Here is a 22,313-nt window from a genome sequence, read left to right on the forward strand (position 1 = left end):
GAAAAGAGAGATCAAATTTGAATCACCATAGAATTACTGCCATGACCTGTCCAAAGTCACTTCCAGAGCCACTGGAGGGGCATATTTCAACCTAAAAGTACCTGGAGGGGAGAAAAGAGAGATCAAATTTGAATCACCATAGAATTACTGCCATGACCTGTCCAAAGTCACTTCCAGAGCCACTGGTCAAGATCTGGGTGCTGGCTATCCAGACCACCTGTTCTGACCACTCCCAGCTCCCCTGGCTCCACCCCGCAGGCTGGACGTTATCTTAACAAGTTTATCAAATCAGAGAAGGGGTGAAAAAGACTGAAGAGTTCCCAGTCTGTTTCTTCATTCTTTGGGAGCTCAGACAGCACAGTATTGGCCCCCTTCCTTGGGACAGGGCAAGGGAGGCCTGGCCGCCACCACAGGCCTCTGGGCTCGCTGCGTCAGGAGACGCAGCACCACCTCTATCAACGGGGGAGGGTGGGCCCACAGTCACTCCACCTGCCACCAGACCTGATTCCAAGTTGTCTGTAAAGCTCTCCAGGTGACTAAGGGGCACAGGCAGGTCTGGAACAACCCTCAAAAGTCTCCAGAAAGCAAGTGGCTGACTATCCAAGGTCGCACAGTGAGCAGTCGCAGGCTGGGACCAGTTTTCCCAACGCGCAGCCTAATCTTTCCAAGGAAAACAGCAAGAACAAACCTGGTGTGGTAACGACAGCAGACACACACTTGACTAAAGGAGACAAGAGTGAGTAGCAAAGGGGGAAGGAAGAAGATGCAGCACAGAGAGTAAGGACACCACGTAGCCGCCACACAACGCCCACGGCCACGGCCATGGCCATGGCCACGGCCACTCTAGACGGGGGAAGAGAAGCGGGGACAGCGAGTTCCACCTGTAGCGCCTGAACTCGCATGCCACGCCCTCGGTTCTCAGTTAAATACCGGCGGCGGTGGCACTAAATCACCCATGCTTCCTCCCCAGTCACGTGGCACAAAAATAACAGGCCAAGGAGCCACTGGGCCACAGCCAGCGAGCCACACTCTAAAATGAGAAGCAGGCTGAAACCACAGAGACAGTCTCAGAACCAAAGCAGACCTTCTGGGGGCTGCACAGCCCATCAAGAGTTTCGTGCTTTTTCAGAGAGCATTTGAAAAACCACTTCTTGCTTGCTTTAAAAAAAAAAAGGAAGTTGACTATTACTTTCACAGAAAGGACGCTCCTGTCTGGAGCTCTCCACCTCGGGGGCCTTTACCTTGCCGGTTGAAGTCCATGGACGGCTGCTTGCAGTCCTGAGCGCGGTGACCGGTGGCCCCACAGTTGTAACACGACAGATTCCCGCCCTTTTTGTGACTGGAGCCGTTGCTACTACCCACCAAGCCCTGGGCCTGGTAGACGCCCGCCGCCCCCATGAAGTTCTGCACGGGCGGGACGGTGAAGGCCGACTGGCCGCCCAGCACGGGCTCGGGGCCCACGCCGCTGCTGTAGGGCGAGTGCACGACCGGGAAGGCGCCGCCGCCGTACTGCTGGGCGCCCACGTAGCCACTGCCGCACATGGGACTGAACGGCAGGAACGGGAAGGGGAAGACGGACGGCCCCGAGAACGGGTGCTGGAAGTAGTTGGCGTAGCTGACAGTTAGGCCGCTCGAGCCGCAGCTCCCGCTGCAGCCGCAGGACGTGCACACGACGCAGCCGGGGGGCGGGGCGGGCGCGGGCTGCTGGGGCGCCGGCTGCTGCTGATGGTGGTGGTGGTGGTGGTGGTTCTGGGCCGAGGCGGGGAGGTTTCCGGGGGAGCCGCCGCCGCCACTGCTGCTATAGAAGCTGCTTTCGGGGACCGAGGAGAGCGCGGGGCTGGAGCTGGGGGCGGGGCAGCTGGGCACGGTGGCCATGTTTGCAAAGGACGTGGCAGGGTGGCTACCGGCAGAGGCAGTGTTGCTGTTTGCGCAGAAGCTGCCCTGCAGGGGGCCCACGGGCCCACTGCTCATCGCAGAGAAGGCAGCTTTGGTGTTGGCTGTGTACAGAGCAGTCCGAGGGTTTATTATGGCAGGGGGCACGCTTATTTGCACGTTGCCGGAACAGGAGGTTTGCCCAGACACGGCAGAATCTGCAGGGACAGATGAAGACACCAGAAGTTTGATGGGTGGCCGAGCCACATGGAAGACGGTGCTGGACGTCCCTGCGGCAGCAGTGCTGGTCTCCACCACCAGGGCCGGCTGCTGTGCCGGCTTCATCACCCTGTCGAGGGCGGACGCGTGGACGACTTTGGTGCGGGGACCAAAGGAGACAGTGGGCGACACAGAGCTGCTCTCGGTGAGTCCGGAAAGGACCTGCATGGGCTGATGGGGGGTGGACGCGGGTAGCATGTCCATCATGGTGCCGCCAAAGTTCTTGTCCACTTTGATGCCGCTTCTCGGTCCGGAGACTTTACTGCGCTCCTCGAGAGACAGCAGCGAGTGCACAGAGGACGAGAGGAGCTTCATGTCCGCGCCCCCCCTCTCCGCCTTGTGCACGGAGTTCAGCATCCGGATGGGCGCGATGTGCGAGGCCGCCGTCATCATCTGCGGGGGCAGCGGGTGGTGGCCCGACGGGTTGGAGCCTGCTTCGTTCTGCACGGGGAGGACCTGGGCTGTGGGCCTGGCGGAACTTGAAGTGAAATGGTTCAGCAGCATCACCGGCTTCTCCTTGTCAGAGCCCTCCAAGTGGATCTCCACACCTAGAGAGGCGGAAACAGCGTCAGCACAGCTTCCGCAGACCAGGGCGGGGCAGCACAGCGCGAGCCACACGGGGCGTGCTTACGTCTGTCGTTCTCCTCCGCGCTGTCCGAGCTCTCTTCCCGGGCCTGCACGCCCATCGGGCTGGGCGAGGAGCTGGAACACTCGGAGGAGCTGCCTTCCCGGGCCGTCTGGTGCGGAGGCTGCGCCACCTCCACCCGCAGCGCTGCGGAGAAGGCACAGGTGACAGCCCGGAGGTGGCACCAAGGTCCGCGAACCACGGGATGCCGACGGGGGCTGTGCCAGCCGGCGCCAACCGCGCCCTCCCCTCCCACCCGCATGCATGCCTATCGGGCTCATTTTCTATCCTGTCCCTATTCATACAGGGCTGAGGCTCACAAGCCCGCCAGGCGGCAGATGTACACGTGGCCGTGCTCTCAGCCTCCCCAAGCAGACGCTGCAGGACAGGAAAAGGACCCCCAAACCACCGGGTGCTACAACAGCCGCACTCCACAGACAGACACCTCCGTTTTCTGAGGACCGGGGACATAAGACCTTTTCAGTCAAATAAGCACTGAAAAGATGCAATGACATTTTTTCTTCCTGGTTTACTGTCACCCTTGGTATTTCTAGTGCATGAGGAAAACAGCAGAACAGCTGTTACCGTGACCCTCCCCCTCCTGCCGAGGAGAGGACGGCAGGGAGAAGAGGAGGAAGGCTGGTGGCTCGGCATCAGGGACTTCAGGATGGACCTGCAGGGCGATGGCCTAAAACCGCCTCCACACCTGCCATGGTCGGGGGGAGGGGGGGGGAGAGGCTTTCATCTGTTTTGCATACTTCCTACTCTCTCCCTTTCACCAGAGCAGTTTCTGGGTCTAACGCTTTTGCCCAAACCACTTCAGGCGAGTCACCAGTCTCCAGCTCCTAACACAAACGTCCCTTCTATTTTCCTGTCGCAGAAACTATAAAAGCTAAAATAATGAAAAGTAACTCTTAAGTATGAGAAAATGGAAACAGAAAAGTCCCAATTTTGAGACTTCCGTGGTGGCTCAGTGGTCAAGAATCCACCTGCCAATGCAGGGGACACGGGTTCAAGCCCTGGTCAGGGAACTAAGATCCCACATACCGCGGAGCAACTAAGCCCGTGCGCCACAACTACTGAGCCCACGAGCCTAGAGCCCGTGCTCTGCAACAAGAGAAGCCACTGCAACGAGAAGCCCGCGCACCACGATGAAGAGTGGCCCCCGCTCGCCGCAACTAGAGAAAGCCCGCGCACAGCAACAAAGACCCAACGCAGCCAAAAGTTTAATTAATTAATTTAAAAATAAAATAAACTAAAATAATGAAAAGTAACTCTAAGCACTAGGAAACAGAAAGGGAAAAGGGGCGTGACCTGCGGCCTGGCCCTCCTCCGAAGGGTCCCAGGTCCAGGCGCGCCCGGCCCCACCCACCTGCAGCATGGCTGCTTCGCACCGGCTGCACAGGCCCCACGTGGCTGGTGGGGGGAACGCGGGCCACTCCGCTGCTGCTGACTGGGGGAGGGGCCGAGGGGTTCAGGCACCGTTTCTCTGACTTCTCCCTGTGCGACAGGAAAGCACAGCAACAAGCGAGCGTTCAGTTCTGCTGCAGAGCCTCTCCACGTTTCAGTCTCTACTTAATAAGGCTGATTTCCGCCAAAATAATCTCCAGGGTGGAAGATAACGCATTATGACTTCTCAGATTCACTCTAAAGGGTCCTTCCTAGCAAACCAAAGCCACATTTGTAGAATCTTAAGAGCATTAATTAAGGTTTGATAAGCAATCAGCAGTAATAAGTCCTAGCGTCTGTTCCGCATGTTAGAAACTAAAATGAAGACACATTCCGTAAACAATCTCACACTCACTTCTCCAACTCCAGCTGAGTCTTGAGCTTCTTCTTTGCTCCCATGGTGAGGGATTCAAATTTATTTAGATCTTCTTCCGTGAGGCTCAGAAACTTCCACAGAAGAAACAAATTACAAAGTGTGAGAATTAATTAGGATTCTGAAGACAAAGAACTTGGAGTTTAATTTCATAAACGTATTCTACCTCTAGGATATGTAAACAGATCAAACTTAAGTAGATAATAAAAGACTGGGGATCGCTGTCAAACATTTACTTGCTAAATGACTTGGTGTCCAGGGTCCAAAATATAAGACGCTCATTGTGCGTCCGAGGGTCACGGGCTGTGCCCACTGAGCCTTCAGCACAGGCGTCCGAGTGACAGCTGGGTGAAGACTGGGCACCTGGAAGGTCCGTGCTATGCGGGCAGGAGACTGAAACAGTGTTCTGCGTCTCAGCTGCTGCAGAGATGCAGCTGGTGGAAGTGTCTCCCCTCCCGGGGCTCTCCCTCCAGCGACAGGAGCAGTCTTCTTTAGTGGCTCTTTTTTCTTGAGATCATGGTCATTTTAGGGACAACAGCAACTTTGTTGGGTAGCCAATGATCCAGAAAAGTAGATGCCATCCAAACTGAACGGCGACCTAACTCACTGGCCTCATTCTAAGAAAAAAGATGATACTTGGTTCTCACCACGGTCCATAACATGATTTGTGATCTTAGCCTTTTCAACTCATACATTACGCTAAAACTTTTTCAACTGATCATGACCAAGGTTAGTAAAATCTGTTGTTTTTAAGACTTGTGAATCCTAAACTGAGAGTATTGAATATTTACTTAAAATGTGTTTTTTATTAGCAGTAAAAGCTTGATTTCTAGATTCTTCAATTGCAGATTTTTGGACAAACGAAACGTTTGCAGAGATAAAAGGCACCAAGTCACTTCATCCAGCAGGGGGAGCTCAGAGTTCAAACATCACATACAGGTCCGATTTACTTTTACCATTGACACTGAAACTTAAGAAATTTCAGAATTTTTTAACAGTGAAAAAATGCTCCTTGTCAAAACTGTATTGTAAAAGATAACTGCTATGTAGGATTTCTTGAAAGACATAAAATTCATCTATTCCTTTAGCTCTAAGAGCCTACATGAAGGCAGGTCATCAGACAACCCTTTTGCACTGGGCTCTTGTAAAAGGCTACGCTGAGGGGCGTCTAAGAAAGGGGGACGCGGGGCCCACAATTCACTACCTCTACCCACTGAAGGGCTGCTGGAGACATAGCCCTCAGTCACAGACAGTGAGCGTATCGTTTGGGAAGACCCCAAACTATCTTAAGAAAGCTGTTTGTTCACAGACAACTGTGATCCAGTGTTTGCTTCAGCTGCAGGTAGCCTCCAAATTCAAATCCACGGCCCCTCCAGCAAGCTCACGGGACTTGTGGGGACGCGCATCTGCAGGTGTTAAGGACCAGGTGGTATGACCTCCACGACACACACGTTGCAGAAACCCAACTCAGTTCCTCTAGGAATGAAGGAATGAGGTCCAAAGAATGACGGGTTACCTGAGACAACAAGCACATTCTCGCTGCCTGCTAGTAACCAACGTACCTTCTCCATCGTGAGCTGTTTAAAGACGGGGTAGTACTTGTGCAAACGCAGTTTCCGAAGCCAGTCTAAAATCCCATTTTGCTCCTGGGTCTGCGGGGCCTGCAGGCTGGAAGGCATCAAGATAGCGGGCGAGCTGTCCATCGGGGTCCGGTAGGCCAGAGCTGAGCCTGCACCCCCCGCGTGCGAGCAGTGGGGCAAGGCGGACGTGCTGGCCGAGTGCTGCCCGTGATGCTGGGTGCCGCCCTGAGACGACGGGATGCCGGCCACTCCGCACACAGGCCTGCGAGGACAGCAGACAGGTAGTTTTCAAAAGACCACGGCCTCCACCGAGGACCAGCTCCTACAGCCTGGACTGCATCTGCAGCCATGTCCACTGCTGGCGCCAGAGCTACTGCCACCACCACCCTGGGGTGAACGTCTGAAGGTGTGGACGTGTGCGTGCACGGACGTGTGTGTACCCATCTAGATGCTGCGCTTGAGTACGTGTGTACATGTTACGTATATGTACGCGTCTGTGTGTCGCCACCAGACCTGTGGCTTTGCTGCCTAGTTTCTTTCTGTTGCTTCTATCACAGGATGATACTGATAATCATATATTAAAACTCCAAAATCTTGAATATTCAAGTTAATTTTTTTTTTGAAAAGTAAATTCTAGAAAGCTGAAGGACCAAAGCATCACCCTTTGTCCCTGCCCCTTCCACACTAAACTGACATATTACATGTTTACACACACCAGGCAGAGGGTGAAGGAAGTCAGCACCTTCAAAGACCTCACTACCTGACTAGAGCTCACGGAACCGTGTGTGTGTGTGCACGCGCGCGCGCACGTGTGTACGCCCCGTCTGTGATGTCAGCCCATTTTAATGCTGGCTGTCAGTCCAGACGTGCAATCTGTCTGTCACCCACGCACTGCCGCCATCACTGTCGGGCCCCGTGCTGGCAGAGGGACCTCCAGAGCAGCAACTCTGGCCCTTCGTGGGCTTAATCACTCCCCAAGAGCTTGTAAAAATGAAGATTCTCAGAAATTTTGGTTTCCTAGAATGTGCAGGGCCCAGAAACTGGCATTTGCAATAAGGGTCTTTGGGAATTCTAATTCCAGGGGCTCCGAGAACCACTTTTTTTTTTTTTTTTAAGAAATCAAAAAGTGGATTATCTCTATCCAATTCTTCTCTCAATATTATTATTCAAGACTAAGATCAAGAGTGACTTAACTCTAGAAACAACTATTTACACAAAATGAAAAGTAAGCTCTGTAATAAGGCTGACTGGAAATGTGTTGGTTACACGGTAGAAGTCTCACCTTCCAGACACGCCCATCACGGTACCGACTTTAGACAGGGAAGGGTTGCCAGGACCTACAAGTTAAAATAGATATAATTTATTTACAGACCATAAAAATGGTTCTACTTTTATTCAATTATATTTTACAAACTCACTTGGACTTTGAAGCTGTTGGGTGGGAGATGAAGTGCTGAAAAATTTCTTAACATGGTCATTTTTTAATATCTGAGAAGGTAATGAAGCCAAATACCTAGAAATGAAACAGAGTGGTTTTATCAGCATCAAAACGTGTTACCAAAAAGTAACTGGGAGAGAAATTTTAATTTTCAATTAAGAGACATATATAGCAGAGGAACACTAAACCGAAGTGCCTTAACCTATATTCTTCCTGCCTTCTTCAGTTTCATTCTTGGTACGATTCATACTGTTTCCTGGTGCCCCTTTTCCTTACTTACACTGTGTTACACTGTATGAATCGAGTCTCTCAGGGCCCACAACCCGGGCCATGAGCACCGCTGGGGCCGTCACAGCTGCTGGGGGGCACGCTGATGTTGGCCCCAGTCCCCGGGGCCCTCTGTGCGCATGTACAAGACCAACACGCCAGGACGTCATCAAGGGTCCAGAGCCACTGGGCCCAGGAGACTTTTTATTAGGTCCTCCTTTTATCCTTTCAACTACAGGGCAGAGGCAGATTTTATTTCATTAAGACCGTCAAAATTACATTAAATGGTGGCATACACTTTGAAATTCCTTCACTTATATATTCTCAAAATCACGCCTAGATTATTAAGATCCTTCAAATTCCCCATAACTGATGAAAACCCCTAGAGGCAAACAGGAGACCTGAACCATCCAGACCGCATGTCACCTGAGGAGCCCCTCAGATGCCTGGGCAGCTCACGTCGGGCCCCGCCCGCGCCGCAGAGGGCCATCGGCGGCCGCCCGCGCCGTGGCCTTGGGTGGGGTGACAAGCATTACCTCAGGTCCGCTTCCAGATCCATGTGGTTTCGCTCTACATAGAATGCATCTGGGCCAGCTAAGCAAGGAATGAATTTCTCCAAATTTTCTTCAGGACACAGCTGAGATAACTGAAAGACGAAAAGGCATAGGAAGTATGTCACAATTCATCTTACAGAACCAGAACTCCTCACTGTGGGAAACACTTGGGCAGGTACTGGCTGCTGACACCTGCTGCTGTGATTCTGGGAGCCACCTGGGCTTCTGCGTCCACGTGGGACGCAGGGAGCAACAACCCACCACAACATCAAGAAGCAGCTCGACACTCCACACAGCCGTGCCTGCTCTTGAGCCCAGCAGAGGGCTGAGCTGCAAGGCCACCATGTGAACCGAATTCCAAGACGGACCTGCCCCTCTGAGGACACAGGGCACGTGAACTGTCTCAGCCGTGGCAGAGCCCGCGGGAGAGATGGCTGCCATACAGGCAGGCAGAAGAGATCGGCTGGGATGAGCGCCTCCCCACAGGCTGAGTGTGCGTCAGACAGCAGTCAGCCCAGAGCCCAGACGCAGGGGGCCTGTGTCCTCATTCCCGAGCTCCCTTCCACAGGCGGGGAGGCTGGGAGAGTCTGCACAGGTGGCACAGGGGTGGGGCGGCTGCCCCTGGGGCTGAGGCTGGAAAGCCCGCAGGCCTTTCCCTGGAGCCCGCTCTCAATCCAAAGCAAAAAGCCCGCAAGCCGCCGGGGGCGGGGCGAGACCGCTCGTGCTCCCAGAGCACAAGCAAAAGCCCCCGTTTCTGGGGCGGAGGCAGAATGCCTTCAGGCCTCTGGAGGAGGGGGGGGAAGTCCTCCCGGCACCAGGTCACAGGCAGAGACACCCTGCTTCTCAGGGAAGATGAGAACACAACCCCTCTGGCCCCAAGGAAGGGGCAAGAAAGCCCTCCTGAGCCGAGTCAGCTGCTGCTGGGGAAGGAAGGGGCCGGGACGCTGAGAAAGGCCCCCCACGACCCCGTGGCTAGAGCTGGGGCTGCACCAGCAGGACGGGGAACCACTCCGACCCTCACCGAGCATCCATCACCACGCCACAAGTAACAGCAGTCTCCCCAGGGAGGGAGGAGTCAACGGAGCGGGGAGACGCCCTCTGTGCCGCAGGTGGAGCAAGACTACTCCAGGCTCCTCTCGAGGCTCAAGGGAGCAGCAGGCCTCCCTGGAGGAACCTGAGGCCTGTGGTGCAACAGCAAAACCCAAACCCAGCCCCGCTCCCGACGAGACCAACCTGAAGCCCCGCCGCTGGTGCAACAGGTGCAGCAGCAGGCCCGTCTGCAGGCTAGTTTCTAGACGTGACGTCTAACGTTCAGTCAAAAATTGTAAGATGAAAAAGAGGGGGCGATCTATCGTCAAGATAATCATCGGAGCCAGACTGGAAAATAACCCAGATGTCGGCACTATCACACAGGACTTGGAATAACTATGCTGAACATACTAAAGGACTTCGTTTAAAAACATGAACAACATGCGTGAACGAGTGGGAAATTTCATCAGAGAGACGGAAACTTTCTATTAAAAGACGTTATCAAACGGAAAAGCTACAGAAAACAAAAGAACAAAAAACCCCAAAACCATGGTACTAGAGACAAAGAATTCAGCTCGTCGGCAACCTGGGTAGAGCTGAGGAGAAACGTAAGTAAACTTGAAGACGGGGTCACGTACACATGACTCAAGGCCCGGAAGAAGAGAGAGTGGGGCAGGAGAAATATCTGAAGAGATAATGGACAAGAAGTTTCCAACATTACTGACAGACAGCAAGGCAGAGACCAGGAAGGGCAGAGAACCCAAAGTCAGGTGAGTATCAGCCACTGCAAACACCCAGACAAAAGAGTGGCAAAGTCGGCCGGCATCAGCGGAGTCCAGAGAAGTGCTTTTTCACAAGACAAGAGGATAGGCACAAAGTAGAGGAAATTCAGTGTTCTAAGTGGTGCAGAGGAAGCAGGGAACCCCCGGGGAGGATCACTAATCAATCCTAGAAAGCACGGCACTGTGGCGTCCTTCAGTGCATGGCAGGCCTAAATAAGAGGCACACTCAAACAACTTCTGCCCAAGCTTCTCAAACAGGATCCATCAACTCGATTCTGTCCTACAGGATTATATCCTTAATTTCATAATCAAATTGCAAGCCAACTTTGGAGACACTTCAGCTATGTTATTCCACACAACAAAGGTGACTGCTTCAGCTGAACAACTGCGGCAAAGACAGTGGTTCACTGCTCCGGCACAGGCCAGGCCAGGGGACTTTAGACACACAGGTGTCTACGTATATAACACGTGTACGTGGGGGTAAAGAAGTAATTCTTTAGTAGTGCAGCTTGTTCAAACGGTATTTTTTGAATCAATTTTAAACCAAACAGGTTGTACGTCATCTGTATTTCAACTTTAAAAAATAAAAACAAACAGGAAAATTCAATATGTAAACGGAATAAGGTGGAAAAAGGTGAAGTGTCTGCCCACTGCCGCCACGTGAGCCCCTCACTCAGCCTCGGCTGAGCTGTAACAAACCACCACCAGCCAAACACCCCTTGGGCACCTTCACACTCGCATCTTTCTGTCCCATCTCGTTCTCCGCAACCGGAAGGAATGTGGACCGTGGCCCTGAGGGCCACTCGCCCTGTTGGAGCACGAATCCCCGGCACTGCACCCGCTGAAGGCTGCAACCACGGAAATTACCTGGCAGTCCAGTGGACCGTGGGGAATGAGACCCTTTTAATTTTTGTAAGAGCCCTTAAATCACCTTACCTTTGAAATAAATTCAGTCACTTCAGAGGAAGATTTGGTTACTGATGTTACTGAAGAATCAGACCACAAGACCTTAAAAACAAATAAACAAACAAACCTTAAAAACAGACGCCACATACTTAATTCCCAACACACTTGTCCAGGGATTCGTGGCCGGTACAGGCGCGGTAGTGGGACAAGCCCTAGTGCGCCTCTCGCATGGGGCGTTTATGTACCCCTTGGCTTGTTACAGAAAGAATGTTCACGTAACTCAAGTGCATTAAAGCTTAACTTCCTGTTTTGCGCAATTATTCAAGGATCAGTGTTATCACTCAAGCTGCTCCCCAAAGCGTCAGAAAGTCCCTGCCGACCCCGACTGCGAGTATGTGTGTGAGCACATCATCCTCACGTGTTCAGGTCAGTCCACGCAACTGTGGATGTGGAATCAAGAAATTACCGGAAACGAGCTCATCCAAACAGTAAGTACTCCATACGTGTTCAGTGCTGGGGGCGTGCTGACGGGAGGAGGCCAGGTCCCAGCCCTCAGGAATCTGACAGAACTGGGGGGGTGACACAGGCCAGGGCAGTCAGTACCAGAATTGCGGGGAACATCCTCCATCGCAGGGGGCGGGGGAAGAATTCGGGGAGAAAACATCAGAAAGGTCTTTCTGGAAGTTCTACAAAGCCCGGTGTGTCTGTTTTCCCTTCCTGCACCTACGACAGCAGCAGTTTTAGTTCATGACTCCACAAATGGACTGTAAGTTCCCCGGGGCAGAGGGCTTTCCTGCACCGGGGAAAGCGTGAGCTGAACTCAGAAGGCGCGAGAAGGACAGAGGGGACAGGATGAGATGGGAGGGAAGCAGGGTCCATAACAAGAAGGGTTAAACCATGAACGAGGACGTTTACCCTAAAATCCAGAAGGAGCGTTGGAGGATTGCAAGTCGGGAAATAAAATGACTGAGTGTATTTTATCACCAATAGGAAAGCGTTGTATTTACACTGATTTAGAGAAAAGAGGTTGGAGACACCAAACAACTCTCATGCTCTCCTCCCACCCCGCGCTGGCCTTCATCTTCTGAGAAGCGGCCCAGCATGTTTGCTGACGGTCTCCGGGGCCTGAAGCGCTGGCCGTCTCTCCTCTCTGTTGAAATTCACGTGAGTTCCTCTCTGCTCTGGTGGCTGTCACATCACGTAACAATTACTAAGGTATGTTTTTCAAGCCCCCACAAAATACAAGCCAATCAAGGAAAGGGACCTCTCTTCTTCGTCTCTGAATTCCCTACGCCTCCCAGAATTGATCAAGGCAAGTGCTGGCATTTCTGAATGAAGGTGCTGTGCCATCCAAAATCTACCTACACTAAAATCAAAGTACCTACGCCATTTTTTCTGTCTAAAATAATTAAATCTTTTAACAACACGAAAAGGAAGTTTGGGGGAGAGTGAGCTGCTCCCCACATAAAACACCAGTAACATCCATGATTAAAGGTGAGAACTTGCTAGCATTAGATGTGTGACCCAAAGTACAGCTGTCGTGGTTTTCTAAGTAAAACGTGCCGCATGTCACGTGGCACGAACGCACCCTAACCCAACTAAAGCGTGAAGTCCAACACCCAAATGGCGAGCACGGCACGGACACACCATTCTATGCTGAAACAGACAGTCTGCTTCCCCGACAATTATATATTTTAAATAGGCGCGACTGTTCTAGGTTGTCTGCTCCTGGTATATTTTTCTCTGACTTCCAAAAGGACTTGCTGCTCCAACCAGGGGCAAGGGCTGGAAACCAGCAGACCTCAGCAGCACTCTGCACTGCAGGTGACGCAGGCTGGCCTGACCCAGTCCCCTGGAGGGGCACGGACACGGGAGAGCAGCCTCGCACTGTGCCACGTGCTAGAGACACGTGATCTACCACGTCCAAGACAGCACCGATCCTAAGCTACCCCGCTGCTGATGTACCACCAAGAAGAAACACTGCCAATCGGCACAGTATTTTTCAACCACCCATAGTCGCTCCAAGAGCCACTGAGACCTGCTGAGATGGATTTTAATGTATCTTAAACATACACAAAAAAGCATGGGGACTTCCCTGTGGCGCAGTGGTTAAGAATCCGCCTGCCAACCCAGGGGACACGGGTTCGAACTCTGTCCTGGGAAGACCCACACGCCATGGAGCAACTAAGCCCGCGAGCCACAACTACTGAGCCTGCGCTCTAGAGCCCGTGAGCCACAACTAATGAAGCCGGCGTGCCTTGAGCCTGTGCTCTGCAACAAGAGAAGCCACCGCAATGAGAAGCCCGCGCACCACAACAAAGACCCAACGCAGCCAAAAAAAAAGAAGCACAGTATGCACAGAGTACATAAGGGTACTGAGGATTTCTTCACACTCAGGGTCTAACTCCTCTGACCCACTGTCCATCTCAGCTCTCAGCACCCTCTGGAGAAGGGGGAGCAGCGTCTTCTTCACTCACACAGGCAGCAGCTCAGGCAAAGGCCCTGCCACTGCTCAGGCCACAGCCCTCACGTGAGCAAGCAGCCCAGTGCCACCAGACCTGCCACCAGACCTCTAGGACCTCTGAAGTCGAATACAAGGACAGGCAAAGCAGTCACAAAGAACAAGGCAGCCTGGAGGTGGCACGGACCATGCACTCAAAACTCGCTTTTAAAACTAAAAACTATCAACGGTATTCTCAGCGAACTAAGAGCAGAAAGCATCGCCAAGAACAGGATGCTATGAAAAAAGAATCGCCAGGGAACAGAGGTCTCTGTTGTTAAAAACAGGACAGCAGAAGTGAAACATTCACTTCAAGAGATGGAAGATGAGGGAATCTTCCATAGGATAGATCAAAGAAGTCAAAGGGAAAGAAAATAGAGGAAAAAAAAATAAAACAGAGGACCAGTCTTGAGGTCCAACAGGCAGACAGCAGGAGTTCCAAAACAAGAAAACTGAGAGAAACAGGACAGAGGAAATCAAAGGGAATGATTCAAGAAAAGGAACTCAAATTAATGGACTTAAGTTAAAAGAGCTGACTTGCATCTCAGCACAGTGGATGATAACCTATACCCAAGCCTGGCTCTGAGAAATGTGCAAAGGCTTGGGACTAAGAGAAGATCCTAAAACCTTTAGAAATTATAAAACAGGGCCAACACTGGATCAGGAGTCAGAGCAGATCCATGCTTCTCAACAGCAACACTGCAAGACAGTAAAGAAGAAATGCTTCCGAGTTCCTAAGGAAAAATGACGCCTGGTCTAGAACTGTATTCCCAGTCACATGTCAGGTCAGATGGATGAAGACACTGCCAAACATGAAAGCCAGAAACTGTACCTCCCCGGGACCCTTTCTAAGAAGCTAGTAGAACAACTATTAAAACCTAGAACTAACCCAAGGCAATAGATGAGTTAAGAGCTGAGAACAGGGTATCAGAGCCAGGAGGGAGGAAGGGACCCCGCGGGTGATGGTACGGGGGGCCCCGCAATGAGACTGCACCAGGCTGAGTCCAGGTCGGAGCAGGGCCGTAGCTCCAGAGATGAAACCAATGGAATGCCAGATGCATTTGAACACAACCAGGGAAAACTTTAGGGGTGACTTTGTTTTCTAAGTACTTGTTCACAAGCAACAAACAAACAAAAAGAGACAATTAACTCCAGGTAGAATAAAGTATTGGAAAGGAAAGGTACTAAATAAGCATATACCACATGGCTTGGGTAGCAACAACCTTCACGCAGTCAGGCTAATTATCATACAAGCAATGAGGTGTATTATCACAAGAAACAGTTCCCTGCGCCTCCGGGTGATGTAGGCACAATTACTGGACTCTCTGCACACACAGAGCTGACGAACACAACTAAAGAAAAAAAAAATAGTTGTCAAGACTCATCCTTAGCTAATAGCGATAAAATGTTCAGAGCAGTTAAGATTGTTTCAAGATGAAAAACTTCTAAAGAAAAGATACAGCACTAAAATAAAATGTAACGTCTGGGTTCTTAACGAAGACTGGCATAAAAAGAATGGGTGTTTTAATTAGCATTGCTCCACAGTTCCTTTTAAGTCAATACAACTCTCCCGTCTACAGGCGTTTCAAGTGTTCGGGTAATCTTCTGATGTTTTTTTCCCACCCTGTCCTTCATGTGTAATAAGTATACTTTAAAAAAGTTTTAGTTATTCAACAGTGAATTTGGAAAAGCTGGTAAAATTTGGACATTTCACATGTACACAGATATAAAATAATTTTTGTATTTTAAAAGATTCTGTCATTTTCTTCCTGTATTTGCTTTCCTCAGTAACTAGTAATTACAACTTCAGCAAAAACAAAACGAACTCCATGAAAAAAAAGAACAGGAAACTCAAACTCCTGCTTGCAGTCCATTTGTTACTTACGTCTTCCTATAAAATAACCACCTTTCATTTGTATCCTGGAAAACAATGACACATGAAAACTAAAAGTAGAGATAAACAAAGCCGAGAAAAAGGGGAGGGGGGGAAGTCACTGACTTCTCCTTGAATGAGTGAAAGCTTTCAGAAAAAGCCGCTTCTCGAGTCTTCCTATATTGTCAGCAATAGAGGGTACATCTCACCGTGGTTAAGGCAGAGACTCCTAATAAAGTTCTTTATTGTTCTGGCCACAAGTACGATAGCTATTTATATCCATGTTCAAAAGACAACCTATTTAAAGGACAATTTATCCTAATTATTTAGGGCTCTGTGGACAAAAATTAATCCTCAGGTAAACTTCTTTCTTTCTTTCTTTCTTTTTTTTTTGGCTGCATTGGGTCTTCGTTGCTGTGTGCGGGCTTTTCTCTAGTTGCAGCAAATGGGGGCTACTCTTCACTGTGGTGCACGGGCTTCTCATGGTGGTGGCTTCTCTTACTGTGGAGCACGGGATCCAGGCGCGTGGGCTTCAGTAGTTGTGGCACGCGGGCTCAGTAGTTGTGGCCCGTGGGCTCTAGAGCACAGGCTCAGTAGTTGTGGTGCATGGGCTTAGTTGCTCTGCGACATGTGGGATCTTCCCGGACCATGTGTCCCCTGCATCGGCAGGCAGATTCCTAACCACTGTGCCACCAGGGAAGCCCTGGCAGGCAGATTCTTAACCACTGCGCCACCAGGGAAGTCCCAATCCTCAGGTGATGTTTTTAAAGGTTTTACTGAGTATAACTGACAATGAAATGCACATATTTAAAGTGTACAATCTGACCAGTGTGGACATACGTATACAGCCATGACACCATCACTCCGATCTATATAATGAACATACCCACCAGTCCCTCCCCAGGAAGCTATTGATCTGCGTTCTATCACTGCAGACTGTTTTGCATTTTCTCAATTTATATAAATAAACTCATACGCTGTATGCTCCTTTTTTGTGGTTTCTTTCACACAGCACGATTATGCACTTTCCCCCATATCGCCAAGTGTATCCGTAATTCACTCTGATAATGGATATTTGGGGCGTTACAAACAAAGCTGTTATGAACATTCGTGTACAAACCTTTGTATGAACGTGTACTTTCATTTCCTTCGGTTATTGACCTAGAAGCGGGACCGATGAATCAGATTTTAGGGATATGTCCGACTTTTTAAGAACTGCCGAACTGTCTTCCAAAGTAATCTCACCATTTTACACTCCCACGGCAGTCCTTCCACACACCTGCCAGCAGCTGGCGTGGTCGTCCTGTCAACTTCAGCCACTGTGACGGGCGTGCAGTATGAGCTCACCGTGGTTTTAATCGGTGTTTTCCTAATGGCGACCGATGCTGAACATCTGTCATGAGTGCTATTTGCCATCCATACATCTTTCTTGGTAAAATGTTCACTTTTTTTATTGGGTTATTTTCTCATCATTGAGTTTTGAGAGTTCTTTTTATAGTTTGAATACAAATCCTCTATCAAACATGCAATTTACAAATGTTTTTCTCCTAGTTCTGCGGCTTGGCTTAATTTTCTCCACAGTGCCTGTCAAAGAGCAAGTTTTAAACTCTGATGAAGTTTAATTCACTTTGTCTTTTATGGCTCATGTTTTTGGTATCCTACCTAAGAAATCTTTGCCTGTTTAGGTCACAAACTTTTCTCCTATGCTTTCTTCTAGAAGTTTTATGGTTTTACGTTGTACATTTAGGTCTGTGATCAGTTTTGAGTTAATTTCTACATAAAGGGTGAGGTTTGATGAAGGTTCCTTTTTTTGGCATACGGTTATCTGCTCCTGAACCATTTGCTGAAAAGACCGTCTTTTCTTCACTGAAATGCCTTTATACCTTTGTCAATAATCAGTTGACCAGGGTGGTGTGGCGTCCGGGGCCCTTAGCCCGAAGCAGACGCGGCCTGGCCCACGGGATAGAGCAGTCCCCACCGTCAGGCCCCGAGCCGACCCCAGGGCCACCCTGCAAGGAGCCGCGGGCAGCGGGAGCCTGAGTTGCTGCCAGTGCTGGCACCAAAACTGACAAGCCGCTCCTAAAATTCACATGGAAATGCAGCATCCCCAGAACAGCCAAGACAATCCTGAGAAAGAAGACCGAACCTAAGAGGACTCACACTTCCCAATTCCAACGTCAAAGCCACAGTACTCAAGACAGAGCAGTGCTGGCCTAACAACGAGAGAGATGAATGGAACTGAGAGTCCAGAAACAGCCCCTCACAATTTCGCTCAACGGATTCTCAACAATGGTGTGAAGACCCTTCAGTGGGGGAAAGAATGGTCTTTTCAACAAATGGTGCTGTCCAATAAAGGTGTTAAAAAAATTGTAAAATAAACAAACAAACAAATGGTGTTGGACAACAGGACGTCCATATGCAAAAGGACACATTCGAACCCCTACCTCACACCATACACAAAAAATCAATTCAAAATGAATCAAAGACCTAAATGTAAAAGCACAAACAATAAAATTCTTATCAGAAAACACAGGAGTGAATCTTTGCGACCTTGGCTTAGGCAACGGTTTCTTAAATATATAATACCAAAAGCACAAGGAGTGAAAGAAGAAGTAGGTAAACTGGACTTTATCAAAATTAAAAACTTCTGTGTGTCAAAGGACAGCATCAAGAAAATGAAGACGATGCCCACCCAATGGAAGAAAATATCTGCCGCCCAGTAATTCCAGTCCTAGGTGTGTATCCAAGAGAAATGGAAGCACCTGTCCACATAAAAACTTGTACATGAATGTTCATAGCAGCATTACTCATAAGAGGCAAAAAGTGGAAACAACCCAGAAGTGCATCAACTAACTGCTGAGTGGATGAACCAAATGTGGTCCATCCACACGGTGGAATTTCACTCAGCCATAAAAAGGGAAGCACTAATACATGATATAACATAGAGAAGCCTTGAAAACATTATTTGCATGAAAGAAACCGATCACGAAAGAGCACATATTGTATGATTCCATTTATGTGAATGTTCAGCATAGGCAAATCCACTGAGGCAGAAAGCAGGTTAGTACTCGCCAGGGACTTGGGGAGGAGAAGTGGGGAATGACTGCTAATGGGTACGGGGCTTCTTCCTGGGATGGTGGAAATATTCAAATTAAATCGTGGTGATGGTTACAAAATTCTGAATAAATTTTAAAAAGCCACTGAACAGTTTAAATGGATGCATTTTATGTTATGTGAAATCTATCTCATCAGAGGCGTGAAGAAGAAAAGTCAATTCGAAAATTTTAAAACCGTCTAATCTTGAAAAATGCCGTCAAGGATATTCTCCTAAAGTCTTCAAAACAACCAACTGAGTGCTTTACACGTGAGTCTAGCTCGGGCCCCACTGCCCCGGGGCACAGCGTCTCCTCCCTCTTAGCAGCACCTTTAACACAGGTGCTGAAATCGGGTACCGTGAGTCTTCCAGTGTTTTCTTCGTTTCAGAATTGTTTGGACTGCTCTATAGTGTTCTCCATATAAACTTTATTTTATTTTATTTACTATTTACTTATTTACTCAGGCTGCGCTGTGAGGCTTGAGGAATCTTAACTCCCTGACCAGGGACCGAACCCGCGCCCTCGGCAGTGTAAGAGCGGAGTCCTAACCACTGGACCACCAGGGAATTCCCTCCACATAAATTTTAGAATCGTCTTGTTGATTTTTTTTTTCTTTTAAATTTATTTATTTATTTTTGGCTGTGTTGGGTCTTCGTTTCTGTGAGGCGGCTTTCTCTAGTTGCGGCAAGCGGGGACCACTCTTCATCGCGGTGCGCGGGGCTCTCACTGTCGCGGCCTCTCTTGTTGCGGAGCACAGGCTCCAGACGCGAAGGCTCGGCAGTTGTGGCTCACAGGCCCAGTTGCTCCGCGGCAATGTGGGATCTTCCCAGACCAGGGCTCGAACCCATGTCCCCTGCATTGGCAGGCGGATTCTCAACCACTGTGCCACCAGAGAAGCCCCTCGTCTTGTTGATTTCAAAAACAGAAAAACGCTACTGGGACTTACTTTTGCCGGGCGGTCATGTAAGATGACAGAAAGTTTGTAAGTTTAAAGGTACATGGAGTGATGTTCTCCCACTGTCCACAGGTTCTCTCTCTTACAGAACTGTAGTCCTGACCACAACGAGCTAGAGAGACCTCGGTTAAACGCCCGAAGCTATGTAACTACAAGGCGCTTCACTTTTCGAGTGTGACAGGAGCCCCAAACCTAAGCACATGCATATCGCACATTCGTGTAGGAGAGTGCAACTCACCTGCAGAGAACAAGCACACGGTTTAAGCTGCGCAAATGAACGGGGTGCTTTATAAATAAGAAGATGGTTGTGTTTTTTTAAAATCTTCCTTGTATCTTTCCTTTGTGCCTCAAATTACCATCAACAAATGTAGTGTGGGCAGTAAATCCCTTAGGGCGTATCAAGTTAGTATGAGTCGGACTGCTGGCTAGTTAAGGATCACCACTTTCCTAAACACAAGAATCCTTTTATCAGTTTTCGAGTCAGGAAAAGCAAGCTTTTCCGATAACCAAACCTTTTTCTTTAAGTACCAAAACACTTCATTCAGCTTAACCATTTGGGGTTAGAAGCGTCTTAAACTGAACTTCAACCCAGCTGTCCGCTCTGCTTTCAGAAGACTCACGGCGCCCTATCCTGCCAGCCTGCCGCCTCCCCACCCTGATCACAAGGCCCTCCTCTGGGGAAAGGCCACGAGAGGCCAAGTGTCTACCCTGCCAAAGCTCATTTCTTTGCAGAGAGGCTGTGGACTGGGGCCGAGTCCAAGCCCAGTTTGATCAGACGGGCTGTGAGTGGGATCTGAAGGGCTTGACGCTCAGCAGTTCCCACACACGCAGGCCCTGTGCACGGGGACCACGCCCGCCACCAGCCCCTCAGGCGATATCCGCCAGCCAGAGGCTGACTGCAGAGGAGAGGAGCCAACACACCCAGCGTTTCAGGGACTCTCTGGGCTCCCCAACCCCAGCAGGCCTTGACGATGCTGGGGTCCTGAGGTTCTGGTTGCTGACACTTGGCTGCTGGTCGCAAGCTCTGACAACCTCCAAAACCGAAGGGAAGCCTTTCCCATACATCTATGGAGTAACAAGTGATTTGCACAATGCAGGACTTCCCAAATCGATCAGTTTCCTACAATGCACGTGGTCAAAGGAGAACCTCGCACAACAATGGGGTAGTAACAGAACCCTGGTGACACAGCCAGCCACGCACACGCAGCTAAGCGGGACCAGGAAACTCAGTCTGGCCAGTAAGACGTAAGTGGAAGTGTCTATTTTTTTGCCACGCCTCGCGGCATTTGGGATCTTAGTTCCCCGACCAGGGATCGAACCCACGCTCCTGGCAGTGGAAGCGAGGAGCCCTAACCACTGGACTGCCAGGGAAGTCCCTCTAGTGGCTGTTTTTAAGAATGGTCCATGAAAAAGAGGTAAAAGTAACCTTTCACTCTCCTCTTCATCCCATGTCCTCCTGTTGCCTGGAATGAAAACGTGAGGGCTGGAGTCCTAGCTGCCATCTTGGACCATGAGGCTAAGGGCCACCTCCTAGAGATGTCAAAGCAGTCAGCTGGAGGGAACCTGGCTCCCTACGTATTTTATGGAGCACAGATGCCATTCCAGCCCCAGGGCCGACTCCTTGTACACTCCGACGTTGTTTAAGCCACTGTTATCGTAGATCTGAGATTCTAATAAACAGTATGCCTTAATTTTCACAGTTCTCTACGTTAGCCAACTCTGGTGACCAGCCACCAGCAGCTGAGCATGTCAGTCTAGAGAATGTTCCCCCCCCACACACACACCAAGGACTTTCTGTCACCCAGGAGGTACAGAAGAACAACAGCTCATCTTTGCAGCCACTTACTATATCCACACCCTGTACTGAGTGCTTTGAATGAACTGTCTCATTTAATTCTCCCCCAAACTCCATCCTGTTCGACTGAATGGAGGTGCTGGGGCACAGAGAGGTCCAGCATTGTCCTCGGTCACACGGCGAACAGGAACACAACAGGACTGCGCACTCCAGGCTGTGGCCGAGCCCAGCCCCTCCCCCTCATGGAGCCTGCTGAGGTCCAGGGGGAGCAGCCCCCCAGGCCCAACAAGCCCACCGTGGAGACGGTCCACCCACAGGGCCCAGTCCCCACTTCTGTCTCCCGCAGCAGTGGCACAGTGCTTTGCAAAAGACTCGCCTTTTATTTTGAGACATAAAAGTACCACTTCATGGTAAATGTTTCCTTCCTATCCCTTAGAGGAGAAAAGGAAAAAAAAACTTAGCATCTTACCTCAAAGGAACATTCAACATTTCTTTCATTTTTTTTGTGTGATAATCCCTTCAGGTCTATCTTTTCAACACTCACTGTAAAGGTAAACAAAACAAAACAAAACAACAACAAACAAAATTATAAAAATGAAGTAAGAGCTTGAAGTACATATGATTAGTTTACATCGATACATTAGCAACTTTTCACAAGTACGGCTCCCAACACCCGGCCCCGTCTCCTCTGTGGTGGGTGAGCTCTCCAGGAACGAGGAGGCTGCTCGCGCGGGAATGGAGGGCGAAGTTGAAAGTGACACAGGAAAAACAGGCAAAAAATAAAAACAAATCATAGAAAAGAAAGAGATCGGTGCTTGAAAATGCACAAGGGCACAGACCATAATTATAACTGAAGATTAGTTATGATCTCATTTCTGAAAAACTAATGCTCAACGTTTTCCACTGTGATTATTTAGAGACACAGCTGCCCAGAACCTCTC

General features: G+C 49.9%; 1 protein-coding gene across 2 annotated transcripts in view; it reads right to left on the reverse strand.

The window, feature by feature from the left end:
- Positions 1–22,313, reverse strand: part of ZCCHC14 (zinc finger CCHC-type containing 14) — a 57,639-nt gene that overhangs the window by 2,929 nt on the left and 32,397 nt on the right. Inside the window, exons 3-13 of one of the 2 annotated variants that reach the window (XM_032612616.1) lie at positions 21,842–21,915; positions 11,185–11,256; positions 8,420–8,529; positions 7,597–7,691; positions 7,461–7,515; positions 6,161–6,440; positions 4,581–4,672; positions 4,149–4,276; positions 2,783–2,923; positions 1,242–2,699; positions 3–101 (exon numbers count right to left, since the gene is read on the reverse strand). In XM_032612616.1, the coding sequence (XP_032468507.1) occupies positions 34–101; positions 1,242–2,699; positions 2,783–2,923; positions 4,149–4,276; positions 4,581–4,672; positions 6,161–6,440; positions 7,461–7,515; positions 7,597–7,691; positions 8,420–8,529; positions 11,185–11,256; positions 21,842–21,915 (2,573 nt within the window). In that variant the 3' untranslated portion in view covers positions 3–33. Of the gene's footprint in view, positions 1–2; positions 102–1,241; positions 2,700–2,782; positions 2,924–4,148; positions 4,277–4,580; positions 4,673–6,160; positions 6,441–7,460; positions 7,516–7,596; positions 7,692–8,419; positions 8,530–11,184; positions 11,257–21,841; positions 21,916–22,313 lie in introns of those variants that run through there. The other variant, XM_032612615.1, reaches the window with a different exon arrangement.

This window comes from Phocoena sinus, chromosome 19 (genome assembly GCF_008692025.1).
Source record: "Phocoena sinus isolate mPhoSin1 chromosome 19, mPhoSin1.pri, whole genome shotgun sequence".
Classification (NCBI taxonomy): domain Eukaryota; kingdom Metazoa; phylum Chordata; class Mammalia; order Artiodactyla; family Phocoenidae; genus Phocoena; species Phocoena sinus.